The following is a 21,708-nucleotide window of genomic DNA, read 5'->3' on the forward strand; positions in this document are numbered from 1 at the left end:
GCTCTGCCTTCCAGGCCAACACACAAAGAGCAAACAGGTCCTCCCCACCTGAATTTTGGGCAACCGCCTGGCTGGTTGGCACATCTGAGGAGGCTCAGCATCCCCTTTCAGAGACATCCTCCCAGGCCTCAGAGCTGGGGGGCTACCAAAATGAAGTAGTGGCTCATTTGGGCCTCTCTCTCAAGAGCTGCCACGACTCGGCAGGACTCTCAACAGCTCGGAGGCACGTGGTTTTAAAGCCAGGGCACAGCACCTCCCATATCTCCAGCCAAGCTGCGGCTGCGGCTCTCCCCAACGCCTGCCCATAAATCCTCCAACCCTGTAAACAGTCGAATTACGGCTCTCCGCCATTGCTTAGCTGCTTTTGACACTAATTGCTCTGTGGAGTGTGTGCAACTGGCAACACCTTATTAAAAGTGAAATATATTATACTGTCCACTTATTGCTACTTTATAAAGATAAAGTATCCCGAGGATAGGGAAAGGCTGGCAAAGGCATCGACTCTCGGCCTCGGAGCGGCCGACAGATGCTGCAGTGCACAAACCAGACGCAGGGCAGGCATCGCCGGGACAAATGCTTGCTCTCCGTTAAACTGCAAAGAGCATTTCCATTTGCAGCCCAAGGGCTGAGCGAAGAGCGTGCTTGAGAATTTCTTCCCTGCTCACCTCCCGGTTTCACCACAGAGATGATCACTCTCAGACCTTGAGGGAAGGCAGGCAGGGACGAGACGTGAAAGGGCAGGGGAACCAAGCACACATTGCCCTGCCGCCAACTTCGAGAGGAGCAGAGGGTACCCCTCGACGCACAAAGCCAGACTAAGTCTCTTGTTAATCGTGAATTCATGTTTGCCCACCTCCAGACAATGCTACCTGCAGCGTGGTACAGCCTCTCCTGCCGGTGGCACTAGCCAGGGCATCAGTTGCTCCGACGGTCACGTAAGTGCAAGCCCAAGACCCCCGTGATGCTCCAGCTCCGCAGCAGCACAGCACGGGGATTTTAGGACCCAATGTATTGATCTCACAGTCTTTCTCCTGTGTTTCGCAAAGGAGGAAGCTGAAACTCACTGTTTCACAAGCAAAAAGGTGCAGAAACCTCCACTTCAGATTTGGAGCTACAGCGAAGACATGTCTTTTAACACGTGTCTCTGCGCATGCCTCGGGCAAGTCATTTTCCCTCTTTATTCCTTGGCTTCCCTGTCTGCAAAAACAGGGACAACAAAATTTCTTGTCTCCATGAAGTGTTTTAAGATCTACTGGAAACAACCACTATGCAAGAGTGAGACTTGATACCACCGAGTTGCAGTAATAAATGTTTCGATCCGGTCCTTCAGGCCTCTTCTCACCACGTAATTTTGGGAGCATTTTTGGTTTTATTTTGAATTGATAGGCTATTCCTGGTTGGGAACACGACAGGCAGCAGAAGACAGGAGGAAGGCAGACACAGGGGATGCCATCAAAGGCACTTCTGCAGCCTGCGGGGCTCACAAAGAGATGGTTTGTGGGGAGGGCATAGAAAACCACCTGCGTGGGGGGAAAAAAAAATCAGCTTCTGGGGACTCATTTTCAGTAAAATAGAGATATTCCTCATGCACATCACAAAAATCATTACATCTACATCCCTCCTGTACTGTGGAGAGTACAGATGCTATTATTTCTCACTTATTGGTCATTTCCCATGTGACAGAGACAACAAATCCACCTCCCATCAGCTCCGAAGACCATGGGGCACAGAAACACAGCCTGCATCGTGCTTTGATTCCTGAAGGAAATGGCATGTCCTAAGCAACAAATTTGAAATATCCCGACTCTTTGGTTCAACAAGCTCAAATCCAAGCAGGATCAATACCTTCTCACTCCTGAGGTATCAGCAGGTAATTGGGTATCATGCAGTGATGAGCAACCTAGTTTGCTCAGAAGCTGCAAACTTTAATCTTCATCCATTCCTGGTACATAGAATGGAGAGCGGGGAACAGATCAAAGGAAAACAGATCAAATTCAGCTGCATTTGGACCCAGATTGCAGAAAAAAGGACTCATTCTTAAGCAAAACGGCTCGGGCTTCTAAGGTTCAACATCTTGAGAGGACTTAAGTACAACACAATGTAGAGAAGTTGCTACCTCACCAGTGCAGCCACTTGCAACCCAGCGCCGTCTCTCCCTTGGGTTTTAGGCTGCTCCTGACACCCCAACTTTGCACCAGAGCCCTCTCCAATTTCACACCGTGGCATTTGACCACCTTGAACCTCTGCAAATGCCTATGTCCACTTTCAGCTCATGGACCCCCTACCCTGGCCCCCTCCCCGCTGTCCCATTTCCAACCCCATGGCATTTCAGCAGAGGGGCTCACGAGTGCCCACACCGCTTTGTCCCACGGCACCAGCCCTGCCACTGGCTCTGGTGAGGGCGAGGAGATGCTGGTCCAGGCTTTGCAAGCTGGAAGGTCCCACCTGGCTATAGGAGGTTGCCACCACAGCCATGGAAAGGAGAGGTGGCAAGGTAGACGGATGGGCAGAGAGAGAGAAAAGCACCACAGGCAGCAGAACGACCTATTTGACAGATTTCCCTGCCGATCAAAGCTAACTTTGCTTAGAGGTTTTGACATCTGATTAATTATGTCGCCCTGGCTCGCCTCAAAAGGTTGCATTTCCGGCAGCCCTCGCCTTTCATCCTCGCGGCGTTTGGTGGCCGAGCCCGCTCCCCTGGTGCCAGCAGAGGAGGGGACGGTGGGAGGGTGGCTCTGCCAAGCGTCCTGGCCCGTCCCTGGGAGGCAGGAGATAAGGAGGGCGAGGGACTGCCGGGGACAGAGCCCTTTTGTCTGCGGTGCCTTTTGTTGTGGGCAGATAGGAGGCGGCTGCCTCGCGCTGACATTTCGGTGACCAAATTAAAATGCACCGCCATGGAGACTAAATGTCATTAGTCTCATTAGAAGTGATCGCATTAAAATAAACAAAAAAAAAAATTGAAGTGGAAATTAGCCAACGCCGTTAAATAAAATAAATAAGCAGGCAGATCCGTCAGGGACTGTGCAGCCTATGCCAACAGCGATTGCCTGGACTGCTGAGCTGGGAAGGGGCACAGCGGGAGCAGCTGAGGTCTCCGTGGGCTCTGCGGCCACCCAGGAACATGCCGAGACAGGTCCAGCCGTGATGTGGCCCCAAATGCAGCTGCCTGTTTGGGATAAGCCTATGGAATCTTTCAGGCGTCATTTCCAGACAGTTTCAGGATGCTCGGCACAGGCTGGCTTTAAGGACCTTGATGCCCGCGTCCCCTGGGGCTGGCGCCGAAAGCAGCACTTCACCAGGACCTCTGCCAGCAGCTGCACCACGAAGGATGCACCCCGTGTGCGCTGCTCTAACGGGGATAGGGGGTTTTTTTTAGCAGCATCCAGGTTTCTCTCGGATGCTTCCCATTCGATTACTGGACAACACCAACCACATTTTGCTTATGCGCTGTGACAGGACCGCCGCACAAGGTGGAAAGCGTGGTGAAAGAAGCGCTGGTTTGTCCTTGTAAAGAGAGGAATTTTTCCTCTAACCCCTCTTGCTATACAAACGCCATTTCCTTTGGGGCAGCAGAAGTCATCAGAAGGCCCTTGCAAGATCCTGCTTATGACAGAGCAGATTTGAAAGCCCAGAAATCTCCTTCCCCCTCCTTCCCTTCTGTCAAAAATTATAATCATCATTTTCCAGCTTGCTGAACAATCAAAGTGTGGCCTATATTCGCTGGAGCTCCTTCTACACGCCGCATGCATAGCAACAAGTCCAGGAAACAAAAGCCAGAAGTGAACAGTTGGGCAAGAGGAGGCGATGGGCTGGCAAGTGGACAGCAGAGGAACGCTGCTCGGAGAGCACGTCGTGGGGCACAGGTAGCCTGGTTCCCCCTCAGTCTCACCAGTTTGGAGCTGCTCCAAGGGCCCGAAGTCCCACGTGAAGACCTCTTCTTCCATGCTCTGCAAGGAGCACGGGGAAGAAATGTGCCTGGGCAATTTGGTTAGTGGAAAGGGTAATGTTCCTGCTGTACCAGAAGGAAGCCCAAGCCCTCCTGCTGCAGGTCCAGCTGGTCCTCACGTGGCTGAGGAGCCGTGAGGAGCTCGCCATGGGGTGAGCCACGAAGGACAAAGCCACATCAAGCACAGGTAAACCCTGCTTGTTCCCCGGGAAGCTTGTATCCTCTACCTAAAACCCCACCGGTGCACCAGCCCTGGCCAACACAACAGATACCCCCTATGATTTTGCTGTCCAGACAGTCTGAGCTGATGAGGTCTGGTCCCAGCATCTTATCCTGAAGCATGGAGCTCACGGGGAGGTTTGCGGGGCTACCCCTTCCCCGCAGTTTGCAGCCCGCTTCAGTCTCCAGAGCTGTCAATCCAGCACTTTTCACTAGCGCTGAATTCACAGAAAAGTAAATCTAAAAATAACTCTTCTTTTTCCCCCTTCCTTGCCTCATCTCACACGTGTTCGGTGTGCACATGACTCTGCCGCACAGGCAACAGGTCCCAATTCCCCAAAACGGCTCCTCCCAAGGAGGCTGCTCTTGACACTGATGCACCGATGGGTCTGTGCAGCTAGCTGAGCCTTGGTGCCCAAGGCTGATGTGTCCATCTGGGAAATTCAGCCCATGGAGACAGATCCAGAACACGAGAAGCAAGAGAAGCACCAAGTCCCCTTTCCAGAAAGCCCCTGAAAGCAGAGTCTCTGCTTTCTGCGACCATGCCACCACTCCCTGCTTCAGATGATCTTGAAGAGATGCCTCCTCTGCAAGACACTCTTCCCTGGCCCTGCCAGGAGAAGCCCACCACCTCCACACAGCCCAAACCAAGGCCCCAAACCACTGCCCTCCGCCACCCCACGCTCTCTGAGCCTAAGCCGGGACTAGAGGGAGAGTCCACCAGCTCCAAGGTCTGCTCAGCCAGACCCCACAATACCTGGGCTCATGCTACCATCAGTTCACAAGGGCAATGCATCCCCTGCCCTTCCTCCCCCTCTCGACCTAGCAAGCCACCTTGCTTGGTCACCCTTTGAGGGTGATAATGCAGTCCCAGAGCTTTTGAGAAGCAGGCAGGAAAGTGTTTCTTTCCTCTAAGCATGAAACGAAGAGGAGTTCCCTGGAAAAACCCACCCACTGAAGCAGCAAGTGTCAAAGCCACCTCTGTATGTGCTGTTGCCGCATTGGTAATTATAAGTACCATGCCTTCATTAGGGAAAGGGAGAGATGACTGGGAGGCAAGGAGATTTGCAGCAGAGCTGTTATTATTTTTAAGTTTAAACAAAAAGGAGAAGTGTGACAGCTGAGATCATTCCCCATCCTGCACACACCAACGGCTGAGAGCATCTCAGGGGATGCTCAGGCCATAAGGTAAGAAGGGACAGGGGACCAGTGTCCGGCTTTGCCTAACTGGGCATGGGAAAAGGATAGGGCTGCAAAGCCCAGGCTGACCACAGGGTCATGGAGGATGTTACGGAAAAAAACCCACAAGTTTTCCTCTATCCCCACCTGCCTGCAGCAACGGGACCCTCCCAGGTACCCTGCTCCCCCCGTGAACGTGCCGGGGTTCGTCGCAGCACCCCAGCAGCCTCCTTCCCCGTTCCTCACCCAGCGAACTCTGGTTTCTAACCAAGCAGAGCGCAAACTTAAAATTGCATATTCAAGTGTAAAACACGAACACAGCTGTTTATGCAGCTTGAAATTTGCCATAACCAAATATTCAAGCCTTTGGGGAAGATTTTCAAAGGCACCAGTTAAGGTACCCAGCTCCCACCGGTGCCTTTGAAACATTTCTCCTTCTTCAGTTTTTCACAGGGATTCGCACCAGCAAAGGCTCCTCCACCCGGCCGTCTGCAACTAGTGAATGCACAAAGGAGACGCTGTCAAAGAGAAGCTGCTGGAAAACACAAAGCAAGGTTCACCACTTTGGGGCATCCTGGAAGGCAGCCACCGGAGCCACCGGCCCCGAAACCCGCAGTCCCCAGAGCAAATTGTTCTGGGAACTTGTGTCGCAGGGATTTGCACGGAGCAAAAGCTGTGTGTGCCCGTTCTCCCGTCACGCTCCCTCCCCACGTCATTTGAAAACGAGAACAAGCGCTGCTCCTCCCCAGCAGAAACAAAACATCCTCCAAAAGGCCGACACCAGCTGTCTCCCTGTCCCGGGAGCCAGGGGACGGAGGAATCGACCTCCGACAGGGAAACTACAGCCTGTGCTCCAGGCAGAGGAAGACCAGGCAGTGTTTTTGGGCTGATGCCCACCGGTGCACACTCCTCGTCCTGCTGGGACCTCTTTCTTCCCCAGCACCTCCAGCTGATGGAGGACTGATGGCTGCAGTGCCCTACGCACTACAATCCCCAGCCTTTGGGAGAGCACAGAAAATCCCTTTAAGTCCCTCTGGCTCATATTGAAATGACACTAAAGCGGAACTAATGTGCTCCAGGTACTTATTCTTGGGCTTAGTTGCAGGGATCAGCAGCCCTCCACCAGTCCGGCATCCCCTGCCCGGAAAGAGGTGACGGCCACATCACAGGCGGTGGTGGCAGCTGGAAAAGCATGCTCCCGTGGCAGGGGCTCCGTATTAGGAAGGGATGGAAAGGTGGTTTTAACTCCTGCAATGTCTGTTTCTTAACTTTAGACTGGATTTATAACCACCACCAAAGCCATGCTGCCCAAGCGAGGCTGAGGCGGGGGGGGTAAGGGGTTGCACAGCCAGGGTCTCTGGGGGGACGCAGAAAGCAGGTCCCGGGTGGTGGCAGAGCAGTGGAGGACTCTCCAACCTCTGCAAGCTTTATCTTGACCCCGATGCCCAGGAGCAGTGAAAAACGGGATCGTCCCTCTCACCCTGCACTGCCAGATTCCTGACCTCTGGAAGGAGTCGCTGCCATGACGAGCCATTTCGCCAAGCCAGCAAAGGCAGCAATATAAATGTCTGAAGAAGCTGATGTGCATTGATTTTTGCCACCTGGAGAGCCATGATGTCACACCATGACTGCAGATTAGCCAAATATACTCCCCCCTGCCCCAAATTCATTCTCCAGTGCATCACAGCCCACCCCGGTACATCTCAAAACAACAGCACCCAAAATGCCCAGCAGTTCAAAGCATTTGCCAATAGCTTGACAATTCAATTACCCACTCCACCTCCCCATCCTGCAGCACTGAGCTCATTAAAAATCCTCAGCATCCTTCCCATCAGAAAGGGCCCACCTCAGAAAGCAACTGATGTCCAGGAACCCGCCTCCCCCAAGGCACCAGATGACAACAGCATTAAGCCTTCGAAATTATTTTCGATGGAAACTTGTCTTACAAAGAAATAAAAAGCTGCAGAGTAAGACGCTATCTATGACCAGAGGGGTCAGGGTTTCATTATTGCATTAACCTTTCGTGTCTTTAGGTTCCACAAGAGTAAATTGGTAACGAGACGACGTGAGCCCTGATGGGAAAAACGCATCTTTCCTAACAAAAGTAAGGGGGGGGAAGAACAGAGATGGGAGCGAGAGAAAGAGGAAAAAACTGGCAAATAAGCTATTACAGCTAATAATAACTTTGCGATGCTATTTTCTGCAGGAGCCTTCAAGTTGTGAAGTTTCCCTTCACTCTAATTACACCTTCTAAAAGCAGGTTCCCTTCTCATTTTAACCACCCCGTGTGAAACTCCCGCAGGATTCGGATAAAAACGGAGAGGGAAAAGAGTTCACACTTCACAAACAGCCTCTGCGTATCCCAGGGGAGCATCACCTGCATAAAACACGTGGGATTACTCCTGCAAATAATAAACAGCCCAAAAAACCACTCCGGGAAGGTGCAGGCTCCGAGGGTCGGCAGGGACCCTTCGACTTCCCTCTGCACCGGCTGCCATCCAGGGAGACTTTGCCAACACGACTTGCGTTACAGCCCACAGCAGCAAAACGACGACTGAAATCAGCGCTGCGGCCGGGTTGGGCAGGGAGGGAAAACATCCAGCCTCTGCAAGGCATACAAAAATAAAAAGGAGAGGAGATGTTCAAATCCTGTGCTTTGAGGCAGAAAGTGGTCGGTGGAAGGGCGGGAAGGCAAAGAACCAAGCAGCCAGGCCAGCGCACTGGAATATTTCCCTTCCTCTAATGCAGGCAGCAGGTTTCAGCTTGATGGATTAACGGCTGAGCCCAGCTGGGCAAAGTCCTGGGCTGGTTTGGCTCAGGGGACGTTCAGAGCCAAAGCAGATATTGCTGCTTAATAGAAATAAGAAGGGAAAGCTACAACCACGTAAGCACGGATCAAGAAACCTCTCCCAAGTTACTGGGGGCTTAAATACACGGGCCTTTTCCTTCCCTGGCACACACGGATGTCAGAGCTAGCCCAGGCCTTGGGCCAAACAGCCACGTCCCGAGGAAACTGCAGCAGGGCACCAGCAAACCACAAATGCTCCGTGCCAGGTCTCTGCAAGCTCCTACAGCTTAAGGACACCTTGATGAGAGCCCATCAAGTGTCACACATCCTCCCATTCGACCTGCACGGCTGCCTTGCATGCATTTCTTTGCAATTTTGACCCAGAGGAACCTCATCTAGCAAGACGGTGAAAGAGCCAACACTCTGCTCAGCACAGCCTTGGTGAGGCAAGCTGCCCCCGCACCAGGCACACCTGCCTTATCTTGCTCAAGAGAATATTTTCAATAAAAACCCCCTTGCATTCAGCAAACTCAGGCAGCTCACGCAGCCGCGTCATCCTTCTCGTGCTCACGTGCTAAACTATAGGTGCACCATTTTGGTTTAAGGCATCGCTGAAGAGCTGGAGGCACTGCCATCAGAGGTCCTCCATCGGTGCTCCTCAACCCGCCAACGCGCATCCCTGGGGACGGCGCTGGCCTCCCAGGGCTAACGCACGTCACGTCCCCCCGCAATCCCGCGGAGCATCAGTGGCACCCGGCTTCATTCCAGGGGCTCTTATACCTGCTGACCGCTCGGGCTGCAGCGCGGCACCGCTCTGCCACGGGACCCCGGGATGCGGATGGTCCCACGGCACGAGCCTCCACGAGCAAGTTTTAGCCCAAGTCCCCTCGTGTTCGTCACAGCTGTGGAAAGAGCTGTTTTCCAGCTGTGACACAGCTAACCTCTCCCTCGCCAGCCTCATCCTCTTCCCACACATGCCAGCCCTGCATAGCAAAGCGCCGTAACTAAACCATGGAAAGCTGCTGAAATTACAGCCGTGCCTCTTCCCTGCCCTCCCGAGTCCAACATAATTCTCGCTGACAGTCATGAAAAACACATGTTGGGTTAAGATCAGATCTAAGCCTCGACACCCAGTCCCCACCTGCTTGCACAGGGACCGTAATCTTTTCAGCTGCTAAAAGTGCACATCATCGTCAAAAAAACACCGGCGACTTTTCCCCCCCGGCGTGCAGCTCTGCTGTCCGCCCCCGTCGCTCCCTCCCCGCGGATGCAGCGCAGGGCTGCGCTCGCTGCCCCGCCACGACCCACCCGCCGAGCATCAGCACGGAGCCAGCGCTGGATCCAAATCCAGCATCTCCCTCCTCATCCTCCCCTGGCAAGCCGCGGGGACGAGGCCAACCCACATTTCGGGAGCCACCTGCTCAGCTCGCAGAGGTTGCGGCACCTTCGCCGCAGCCCGACGCGGTCCCCCCGGGTGCCCAGATCGGGGGGCTCGCCTTCGCTTTGCAAAAGGGAGTGAGGGGCAGGCACCCGAGTTTGCCCGGCAGGAATCAGGGAAGCAGGGATGAGGGGGAGCACAGGGAATAACGTGACAGCTCGGGAGAGAGGGAGGGCACAGGAGGTGCCCAACTTTGAAGGGGAAAAAGCTCCGCGACCCCATCATGTACAGCCAGAGGTTGCTTGAAGGGATGGACCCTGCCCGGCTGGGGGGCTGCTGTGCAATCCTGGCCACCCCCAGCACAGATGCCAGCGCCGCTTGGGTGCGTGCGGCTCGGTGCCCGCCCGGGGGGCCAGCCCTGCCGCGGGGGACGGGCACGGCTGTTTGAACCCCGCTCGCTGGAAGCGCTTGGCAATTCTCTGCTGCAGAGCAACTCGCTGCCTGCCTGCATGTGTGCGTTCGTGCGCAATGTGCATGAAGTCCGGGTCCCCCACGCGCAGACCGCTTGGCTTTCCCACCCTGCGAGCCGATGCCATGCCATCCCATCCCCTGGAGAAAAAGCTTTTTGCAGTACCTGGGATGAAGAGCAGGGCAGTTGTGGCCGTGAAGACGATCCAGCAGGCAGGATGGTACATCTTGGAGCTGCGGTAGGCTAGAGGCTGATTTGCTTGCTGCTTGCTGCTGCCGCCGCCGCTGCTTTCGTCTGCGTTGAATTCTGAGCAGGTTTAAATCCAATGTTTGCAGAGGGAGGGAGACTGAGTTAGTGAGCTAGAGAGAGAGAGAGAGAGAGAGAGAGACGGGAGCAGGCAGTCAGTGTCTCTGATTTTTCCTTGCACACGCACGCACACACGCACGCACACACAACTAGCAGAAGGAGCACCAGGCTCAGTGCATGCACCGGGGAAAGCAGACCTCCTACCAGGCACCCATTGGTTCGAGATGCTGACTGACACACGCACACTTGCTCTTCTGCGGGTCTCACTCTGCAACCAGGGAGTTAAACGCGGGCATCGACCCCCTGAGCATCCCTGCCAGCGGCCCCCTGAGCATCCCCTCCCAGCACCGGCTGGCAGCGGTACCCGGGATGGAGGGAGCAGCCCGGCACAGGGACGGGCACCGTCCCACCGACTCCTCGAGCACCAGCCGCCTGCAAAGGGGCGCGGAAATTTTTTGCCCCCAAGCTGGAGCTGGCCACTGGGGCAGCCCCGGGCTTCAGCCCCTTGGCTCGCCCGTGCCCCTCTGCGGGCTCCGCTCCCCTCCCCAGGAAGCCACCGGCAGCTCTGCCTACTGCCAAGAGAGGCAAACCAGCGAGCAATCCAAGCTTTTTAGCATGAGTGGGTGTTTTTCGCACAAAATCTCTGAAACCGAGAAGCAATCTTCCCTGTGCATCCCAGCCAGAGCCGTATTTTTTCCCTTCAGCAGGTTCACAGACCCCAAAAGGACGCTGAGCCCAGGGTACCCACTCCTGCAGACCCCCTACCCGACACCGTCCCGTTCCCACCGAGGCCAAGGAGCGTTTCCTCAGGCTCTCTAATGCAATCCTCTCCTTCCAGGCTGCCACACTTTCCCCCCGATCCCTGCTTTCCCCCAGACCCACCTTGGCACGTTCCCACGCCCTTGCCAAGCCCCGAGCATCCCCGGCACAGGGCATGGGACCCGGCTTTCTGCCTCTCTGCCGGCTGCCCTTGCCATGTCCCCCCTCCCACAGCCACCCCCAGATCAAAGCATTTGCCAGCTAGGGCTTGATTTTGCTGCATTGCCAAAAAAAAGGTTGCAAAGATAAGTTTCCAAAAGAAATAGCGCTTATTTTTGACATGTTCTAAACAAAATAATATTTGTTATTTAGCATTCATTGCAGCTTTGTTAAAAATGAATTGTAAGCATTTTTTAATGCTTAAAGACAAACTAAAATGTTTAATTTTGCTCAAAACAATCTCTTTCCCCACTAACTCAGGGCTAAAGATCTCTTTTTGTGTTCCAGGCCAGCCCAAATGTACTTTTAGGCCAATACTTTGGACTTCCAGCTATCAACCCACGGCTTTTTGCCACCAGCGGTCACAAACTCCTCCACCCCCCCCATCTCCTGTCCCAGGGTTTCATCCTGCTCCTCACCTTAGTGTCTGTGCTCATCTGCCTGGGCATCCTCTCACCAACCCCGCTCCCCCAGGACACACAATTTCCCTGGACTCTTCTCCCTCAAGACTCCTTTTTGCATTAAATTCATCATCTAAGGGAGTTTCTGGAAGAGAGACGCTCCACGTGGGGCGTGCATGATTCCTGGAAGGACGATGCATCCACAAACACCAGGCTGCAAACATTAATTCCCCCAAGCTGCTACAGAGCCAGGGCCGGAGCCCTCCAGCTCCTCTCTGCCCCCAAGCACCTCGCGTCCAAACCCAGCCACAAAACCCCAATTATTTCCTCCCCTGCTCTCTTTCTTCCCCAGGTTCCTCACACCCGCTTGTTGCAGCTCGACGCAGACTCATCACAGAGACGACAACGGCATCCCCCTCCGCGCACACACCTCTTCTCTCGCATTATTTTCGTACGAAGCAGCACCAGGAGGAGCAGGAACGGGGCTTTCGGTGCGCAAAGCCGTATCCATCGTGCTCTCGACGGGGTACCCTCGCCCAGCGAGGGATGGGAGCTGAGCACTCATTGCCGGGACAAACTTTCTCTGGCTTTTAGCCATCAATCTCTATGCATTTTCTACTTTGCATGTACAAACCACAAGTTTTTAAAAGCTTTTAACTCAACCGTATTCCCACGTTATCTTGCTGAAGGCACCCCATCTCCCGCATCTTTAGGAGCATGCCGAATGAAACACGCCCAGGGACTTTTCTCTTTTAATAAGAGTAAAGTTACGTTGTTCGCAATAAACTTGACCTCTGAAAGAGCTAAAGCACCGCACTGAGTAAAAAACAAGCCTAGCGTCTCACTCAGCTTGAGACGAGGACGGCGATATTTCTGTCCTGAATTTCCCTTTAATTGACACCCAAACAGCCCGAGGTCAGGCAAATTTATCCTTTGCTTCACAAGCGCTTTGGGAAACCGGCTGCAAGGAGGCATTTGGGATTTCCCAGGGCTGCGAGGCACGTGCCCGCATCCTACCCGGACAGCCCAGGCCAGGGACATCTGTCCCCGGAGAGGACCGCGCTCCTTCGGGGCTCAGCTGAATCCTCCGGCTGCGGCTCGCTCTCCAAAACCCACGCAGCGAGCTCTGAATCCGCCCCAAGCAAAAAGAAATATTGTTATCCTCGAGGAACTAAAGGAAATGAACAAAGAAATCATTTCTAATTAACAGAAATGTTTGATGGGCTCAGAACAAACATGTTGCTCTGCTTTCAAAACCTGCGTCGAAAAACTATATTTGGGCAAATTTCAAAACAACACATTCTTACTTTTTTTCCTCCCACCACATTTCTCCCGTATGCTTTTTTTTTTTCACCTGGCAATGACTATTAACCAAATCCAGCACACTCTTAGCCGCTCTCCTTGCATCTACTTTGGCCAATTAGGCCAGCACCCGAATTGCCGAGCACAGCTTTGAGCATGACCTTGGACCAGACCTTTAGTACGTCGACACCTTTGCTTTTCCCATCTGCAAAATGGGAACAAATGCACTTTGGTCAGGCAAACAAATCTATCACGGCTCACTAGCCCTCCAGGACCGAACAGGGCACTGGCCTGTTTCATTTGTTTGATTTCTAAGATGCACAAAAAAAAAAAAAAAAAGGTATGAATATGTATTTAGCTCGTGGAGCTTTTCTGGGATATTTGGGGTTGTTTGTTTTTTGATATCAAGCAGAGAATCTAAAATGAATATTTAAATTTGACAGGCAGCACCCGGTCTGTGAGGAGACATTATGGTCCGCTGGGCACATTTAAACATGATTTTTGGTGTATTTTCAGACGTTTTTTTTTTCCCAAGCTGTCTCAATGCATATTCACATCTGGGACCAGCCTAGTCTCTGGGGTAAATAACACTTAAGTTTTCAATAAAGCAGAGATTGCCTCACCCTCTCCTTGCACGGCCAGGGAAGGGGGTGCAGAGCTTCCCAAAAACAGGAGCGCAGGATACGAGGCTGCAGATGCTCCACTGCGACGTCCAGCCGCGCATCCCCAGGACCCAGCCATCAAAGCAGCCGATCCCAGGCCCTGAACGGGACCCAAGCCCCTCGACGGAGCAAGCCAAAGCCGAGCCCTGCGTGACCGCAGGACCCCATGCCGCGGAGCACCGTCTCTCTGCTGACCACCAGCTCCCGAGGCCACCGTCCTCGCCGCTGCCGCCTGCCCGCTCTCCCTCCCAGCCCCAGCCACCCACAGCGGTTGCACCCGCCTGCAGGGATCCCAGCCCAACCCGAGGTAATCTCCAGCTCCTCCAAGCCTCTCCGCAGGGCTCTTTCTTTGCAAACACCCCAAGCGCTCCCTGACTGGGTCTTCTGCTCCCTTTGGGGCTGTGAGCTGCCGTGGGAGCCAAGCAGGAGCGTTGGGCTGGGGAGGAAGGGATGCAGAAGGCTCTGAGGAGATAGAAAATATCCAAAAACCTGCGTGCCTGGGGGCTTGACCTCTCCCGCTGCCTCCCCCCCGCCCGCACAGGACACATGGCAGCCCTGGCCCCGCAGCCCAGCGTGAGGCTGTGCCTCCGTGTCCCCCCCTTCCCATCCCCTCCTGTCCCCCCTCCTCTCCTTTTGTGTGTTTGTGTCTCTGCCTGAATGAAAGGCTACCCTTTTCTCCTTGACATCTTGTTAGAATGCGAATACAACATCTATTGATTTGCATTTCATGCAAGGAAAGGGGGGGAAAAAAAAAAAGTAGCTTTTTTTTTAAAAAAAAAAAAAAAAAGCCTGGCTGAACTCAGAGCTACTACAGGAATGAACAGAAGATGCAGGCAAAGGCAGCATGCCTGCCCTCAGCACCCCGGCAGGACCCTGCTCCCCCAGCTTTAGCTGTTCAAGCATCATTTAGGTATTCAGGCATCAGCCACCCCCGGCTCCCTGCACAGGCTATGGAGGCACAAGTACCTGCCTGATCATCTTGCCGACCACAGGAACTTCAGAAATCGTTCCCACGTACGTCTACATCAGGCAGATCTATTGCCCTCCCCAAGCGCATCTTCATCCCGACAGCCCTTGCCAAGGGCACACACAGCGAGTTACCCCAGGCTGGGCGAGCGACCCGCGCCCAGCTCCGTGGTAAAGGCAAACCGAGAACAATTAAGCTAGGCAAGGCGACTAAATTAGCAGCAAAAGCCAAGGGAGAAGCAGGCTGGTGCTCGGGAGGAGATGCAGCAAGCAGCACTGCTCACCTCTTGAAGCAGCCGCTCCTGAGGTTTGCAGTAACCTGCAGGCAAGCTCCCTTCACACAGGTCCCCAGCCACGATGCTCCTTTCACGCAGGTCCCCAGCCACGGTGACACAGCCACCAACTGTCCTCCTAGCACTGCCTGGGGGAGAGCAACCCGCTCCTCAAAAGCAGGGCAAGCAAACCCAGCAAGCGGGGATGCCCCGGGGAGAGAAACCCCATGCCACGGCACAGGAGAAGGGCACCGGCACCGGTGGGTGACGGCGAGCGGCTCTCCATCACCTACCACGGCGGGGTGCTGCCAGGATTAATTAGTGGTTGTAAAGCACTTTGAAGATAAAGGCGGCTGCGGGAGAGCTCATAACCGGGAGCAAGATGAAGATGGGGATTGGGGAAGCCGGTTACGGCGGGGTTTCTTATCTGGCGTGCAAGCTGCAGCCCTGGCTGGGCGAACACCAGGCGGGTTCAGATGAAAGGTAGAATAGGAAAACTTCCGCAGCGTGAAAAAAAATCAAGCGTGTGCTACCTGGGAAAAATGAGTGAGAAAGAGATGAAAAAATGGGATCTAAGTCTCTAAAAGCTGCAGAGACCTGCTATTGATTCTGGCTTGGGAAGAAGGGGCCTGAACAAGAGCTGGTGTGTTGTTAAGTGCACTTATCTCCTCTTGTTATATGGCAGAACGGGGCCAGATGGACAGGGTACTAATTCCCGTCAAGAATCATTACCAGCCGCGTGCTGGATGAGGTACCTCCAAAGACGAGCTATGAGCAGCAGCAAATGCAGCAGCACCGTGGGGCCGGGAACCCCACAACATCCCTGGGCAACGTTTTCCAATGCTTGACCACCCTTACCATAAAAAACGCTATTTCTCACGTTTAAAGAGAATTTCTTGTACTTCCATTCATGCCCATTGCCTCTTGCCCTCTCTGGGCAACCCCGAGAAGAGCCTGGCCCCCGTGCACGCATGATCCCGTCCACCCCCCCCTGCCAAAACACCCAGCCTCCAGAGCACCCCATCTCCTGGGAGAAATCCTGGTGGGAAGGAGGACGGTGGGAAAAGCTGGCGATGGAGTTTGCTCCCCTCCTCAGCTGTCAGGAGGATGGGTCCACTCCAGAGAGCAATGAAACGCAAGATACCCTCACACAAATCTTTGATCATAGTAATTATCCGTTGTCATCGTGTACAAAACATTATCTCCATGCAGACATCGAGCTTCTTCTGTACCACCCCCCCTCTCCGCACGCCCCACCGCTCCGTGCTCCCCATCCCATCAGCTCTGAACGCACGCACGCCAGCACCGGGGCTGGATTCCCTTCTCCCATTGACGGGTTGAGAAAGGAGACTTTTGTTTCCCTGGCTTTGATCAAAATGACTGAAACATCAGGGAAAGAGCAGGGGGAAAGAAAAGAAAACAGGGCAGAAACTGATGCATCCTGATCCACAAGCAGGAGACGGTTCAAGGATAAATCAGGCATCGCTTACTGGCTGTGTGCTTCTGGGGGCTGGGTTTTCTCTTTTTTTTTTTTTTTTTAAAGAACGAGAGAGAGAAAGAAAACTTTTTTTTAAGCTTTGCTCCCTTTCATTTTTCTCCAAATTCAGTGGCTTTCCTCGTCAAGCCTCTGTAGCTCAGGTAAGAACAGAGGGCTCCAGATTAAAGAGAAACACAGCAGCAAGCAGAATGCCGTCAAGATAACAGAGAGGACAAAGTCAGGAAAGACAAAGAAGGGAAGTCTGCTTTCTGCAAGATTCCCACTTTGGGCTTTCATGTAGATTAGTCCAGAAATGGGGACCAAGCTGCACATTTCAGACTCCAATCCCAACTCTCTCCGCCTGGACGTGGGGATGCAGGACAAAGAACCGCATCAGGAGCCCTCGTCTCAGCAGCAGGGCTCCATGTGTCCAGGGCTCTGACAGACATTTAATATACCCTGGATTTTTACAGATATCCAGGTGGCTGGACAGACAGCACGCTAGACTGACAGCTCTAAATACCTCTCTGCACGAGCGTGGGTAGCAACCGAGCGTAGAGCATCCTGCTAGAGCATCTCATGTGCTGGTGAAAAACCCAGCCGTGCAGCCCACCCCAGCCCTCGCTCCTCTACCAAGGCACCCAGCGAGCCGCAGTTTTGGGAGGAGGACGTGGTTTCATCACTCCCGATCCCAACAAGGGCCCAGCAGCTGCTTCCCACAGCATCACCCACCACGGCAAGGCTCCTGCAGCCATCACGAGATGCAGAGCTCCCTCTCCACGCTAGGCCATGAGGTGTCCGACCCCAACGCTTCTCCTCGGGACCACAACCGACCTGCAAATTGGGAGGGGATTTGCCCAGAGCCGATCCCCCCATTGCAAAGCCAGGCACCCTGCAGACCGACGGCTCGGCAGGGTCCACGTCTCCTTTGCAAATGACTCTGGCAATGACATATTCCCGGGGTCCCGTCAGGCTCTGCTAGGAAATCTTCCCTGCTGTCTTGTTTATAGATCTATTCTTAGCTCAACTTTGACTCATTGCAGAAACAGCAAGAAGCCTTTCATCCCGTGACCCCGAAGCACCTTAAAGAATATGAGCGGAGCCTCGCGGAGAGGAAATATTGTCCTCTCTGTTAGACAGAGGGGTCAACCAACATATGAGGCCAGGAAGACAGGCAGCAGGGCAGCAAGCAGAGCAGGGAACAGCAAATCCGCAGGAGAGGCTTTAGATGTGCACAAGACGAAAGGCAGCCCACGGACAGCACGGGCGAGAGAAGAGCATGAGGTGCGTTGGAAATTGGCTGAATCGGGGGGCTCAAAGCGTTGAGAGCAGCGGTACGAAGTCCGGCTGGAGACCCACCATCTGTGCTGTAGCCCAGGGGATGAGGGAGGTGGTCCTTCCTCTCAACCAGGAACCTCCTCTGGGACGATTCTGGTGGTGTGTCTGCTCCAGGTAGCACCCAGAAACCCACTGGTTTCTGCTTAAGGCACTGGGAGGTGGGAAATACGTGATCAAGAGCCCATTTTCAACCAGGAGCAGCAGAGGGGAGGTTGGGTGGTCCCTAACCCTGTGCAAGTAGCCCCATCCTTGGGATGCTCCCAGGGGAAGGGACCTCCTGGAGGTTGTGAAGAAGCCACCAAACCACCGTGTTCTCACTCTGCTCCTGGATGAAAACCACTTTGTTTTTTCTTTTTGTTTTTTCTTTTTTTTTTTTCCAAAAATCATGCTGAAATAGTGATCGCCCCCTGCCCCAGGAGCACGATGAAGACACCTCCATTAAAGACGGGAGATGCTCACCACCACATCGCACCCCTAACTCAGGGAGGGAGAGCAGGTGCCGGGAGAGGGGGCACCGCACCCTCGCGCAGCACAGAAAGTATTTTCCATATGCTGCCTGATCAGTTATACGTTTCTTAAAATGCTATTGCACAGATATTTCAGAGGCATCATGTAGTACCATCTGTTATGTTATATATTGCACCGAGCCCGGCCAATTTTGAGATACTGTAATTTTATCTCCTCCATTTCATATGCGGCACAGGCATTTTGCAAGGCGAGTTGACGGGGAATGGGAATTTGCAGAGGGATGGAGTGCAAGTAAATCAAAAGGCAAGGCCCAAAAATGAGCGGTAATGGCAGCTCCCACCCATCTCAGACACCAGAGAGGAGTTTTGGGGTTGTACCTGGACATTTTGCATCAACCACCTCGCAGCAACACCAGCACTGCCCATGGCAGAGCGCGCCTCTCTCTGTCTCCCCCGCTGCATCCCTGCCTCCGACAGCAATGCCGCAGGGTGAGGAGACGCCTGCGGCATCTCACAGATGTCCTTTTCCCTGCCTCCCCCAGCTTTTCCAGGCAGCACCATGGTCTCCCCATTCCCCATTGCACCGATGAGCCGCGCCACGGCACTTCTCGCCATGCAAACCCAACGTCCTCTCGGCCAGGGATGCTGCAAGGAGGGCAGCTCCATGCCGGGGTTATCCCCTCCGGTATTAGCTTTTTCCAAGGACCAGCGGCAGCAAGGGGAGCTGTCAGTGGAGCCAAATATTCTGCACTTCAACCCTGTTCGAGAGCCCATCAGCAAAAACCGTCTCTGCCTTGCGGGGCGAGCAGCGACGGGCCCTGACCAAGCGCCATTAAAGATGAAACTCTCCACCTGAGTTACCCACACGGGTAACTCCGTGCTGTAAGAGCAGGGGAAAGACCAGAGGTTATTACAAAAAATTAACTGAGGCACATGGGCAGAGCAGAGGTGGGGGAAAGCCCTGTCCTCTAAGATAAAAAGTTGCAAACTTTTGATTTTTAAAGTGAGCACTCCCAACTCGTCGGTCGGACACCGACGCCACTTTTATCAGCTCTTTCACAAGCGCCAGCAAATTTTGGTGCTGCTCTGCTCCATTTATTCTGATTTCATTAGGAAAAGAGACATTAAAAAAGCGGAAACCTTCGGATTTCCTGTGTTTTGCTGGCTCCCTCCTCTGGCACTTGGAAATATTTTTATTTTGTAATGGGTTTGGCCATGAAGTAAACGGAAATACATCTGGCGTCCTCCTTGGACCTGCTCTTCAAGACAAGCAAGGCTTGCTCTGACTCATCATACGCTGTCAGAGAATCTGTTTTTTAAAGCTTCTTTTTCTATCTGTGCTACAATAATTACAAGGTAAAGGACAATTCACCAAAAATATTACCCTTGCTACTGTCTAATAGTAAAAACGTAGTCAAATAGACTTTAAGAAAAGCAATGGTAAGCAGGATTAGCAGCACCTGAGCACATCCACAGCGCATTGCTTACAACAATCAAAGAGGAAGATGCAAGAACCCTACAGCCAACTCCTCGGGTACTTCCTCCCCAGAAAAAGTTTCTCCCTGACCATCATGAATAAGACATCACCTTACATCTGCAAGCCCCAGGGATTATTTTTCCCAAAGGCAGAGGCACCCATGCAGGGTGGCTATGCAGCAAACAGAGGAGTTTGGAGTGGGGTTAGATTTTGTGACTTTTTTTGTTTTTAAATAAAGATATGACCGTCTCCTGTAGAGGTCTGGCACCGTCTTCACAAAGGTTTTGGTGCCAGGCATAGATTTCTGCTTTCAGTTGCATTTTATTTTTTTCTTCATTCATTAATAAGCATTTATACCTCGGGTTTGTATGCATTTAATATTCTTCCCAGCACTCCAGTTTTGCGTCTGAAAAGGACACTTCAAGGGCTTTTTAAACATTATTTCGTTATTGTTCACAAAACACTTCTGATAGAAAACAGCATTTCCATTCTGTTTTAAAACTTGTAAACAACCTTTCCCCTTTATAAAGAAATAAAGTATGTTTATCCATCCACCAAATACTAGCAAGCAGAGAGCTACAGGGAGCCTGTTAACTCCAGGAGCTCGGGGTGGCAGGTGTTCAAAAATAATAAATAGTAACGCTTGCTTCTCCATCTTTCCTCTAAAGTTTCAAGGACTCTTGATGCCACCGCCCCAACTCAAGCATGCAAAAACAGCCAGCCAGCCTCAAAACGCCATGCTGTCAAGCCTGCCTTTCTGCTTTGCAGTCAGAGAAGCCAAAAGCCCTGGGACCCAGCTCGCGTCACCCCCAGCTTTCCTGCTAACACCCAGAAAAAGCTGCTTGGGTCAACCAGCACCAGCTGGCAGGACTGGGAGGGACCCTGTTTCCATGTATTTCCATGCAATGCCAGGGGAAAGATCCACGCTTTGCAAAAGACAGCTGGAAAATTTGAGCCACGGTTGGGCAGTTGGGGCACCCATATAAAAGCAGGCTTTTTATTAGAGCATGAGCTTAGTGTAAGGAGATGCATCCCTCTTGCACACGTATGCAGCACCCTGCACCCAAATAACCTAATCGAGAACTCTCTGCTATGGGGCACGTAATCCAAGCAGATCCCATACTAACAGCAGAAGCAAGCTCTGGTTCCTGAAGGAATTGGGGGGCTCATAGCAAGCACGTTATCTTCTGGCCATAGTCCTCTCCCTTCCCCAGAGGAAAATCTGAGCCAGCCCCCCAGAGTGGGGGTGGATAGGGAAAAGGAGAAGTTCAAAGCAAGAGGAGGGAAGCGGTGACTGGCACAGGGAGGAAAGCTGCCACTGCAAGGCACTGCAAAATCACTAGACCCCCCCTCAAGTGCTGCTCCCTCCTTCCCCAGGCACACAGCACTTTACATCTGGAGAGTTACTTCTGCACATCTGAGCAGAGTTACTTCTGCTCAGAGAATCATAGAATCACATGGGTTGGAAGGGACCTTAAAGATCATCTAGTTCCAACTCCCCCGCCACGGACAGGGACACCTTCCACTAGACCAGGTTGCTCAAAGCCCCATCCAACCTGGCCTTGAACACTTCCAGGGATGGGGCATCCACAGCTTCTCTGGGCAACCTGTTCCAGTGTCTCACCACCCTCAGAGTGAAGAATTTCCTCCTTATATCTAACCTAAATCTACCCTCTTCCAGTTTAAAGCCATGACCCCTTGTCCTATCACTACATGCCCTTGTAAAAAGTCCCTCTCCAGCTTTCTCGTAGGCCCCTTCAGGTACTGGAAGGCTGCTATAAGGTCTCCTCGGAGCCTTCTCTTCTCCAGGCTGGACAACCCCGAGTCTCTCAGCCTGTCTTCATAGGAGACGTGCTCCAGCCCTCGGATCATCTTCGTGGCCCTCCTCTGGACTTGCTCCAACAGGTCCATGTCCTTCTTATGTTGGAGCCCCAGAGCTGGACGCAGTGCTCCAGGCGGGATTTCATGAGAGCGAAGTAGAGAGGGAGAATCACCTCCCTCGACCTGCTGGCCACGCTTCCTTTGATGCAGCCCAGGATATGTTGGCTTTCTGGGCTGCAAGCACACATTGCCAGGACATGTT

The 21,708-nt window shown here is 53.1% G+C and overlaps 1 protein-coding gene across 1 annotated transcript in view; it reads right to left on the reverse strand.

Annotated features, from left to right (window-relative positions):
- Window positions 1-10,205, reverse strand: part of LOC140661809 (opioid-binding protein/cell adhesion molecule homolog) — a 314,252-nt gene extending 304,047 nt beyond the window's left edge. The window contains exon 1 of the mRNA XM_072884536.1: window positions 10,145-10,205. Coding sequence (XP_072740637.1) covers window positions 10,145-10,205 — 61 coding nt within the window. The remainder of the gene's footprint in view (window positions 1-10,144) is intronic.
- Between the last annotated feature and the right edge of the window lie 11,503 nt (window positions 10,206-21,708).

The sequence above is a fragment of the Ciconia boyciana genome, chromosome 20 (assembly GCF_034638445.1).
Source record: "Ciconia boyciana chromosome 20, ASM3463844v1, whole genome shotgun sequence".
Lineage (NCBI taxonomy): Eukaryota > Metazoa > Chordata > Aves > Ciconiiformes > Ciconiidae > Ciconia > Ciconia boyciana.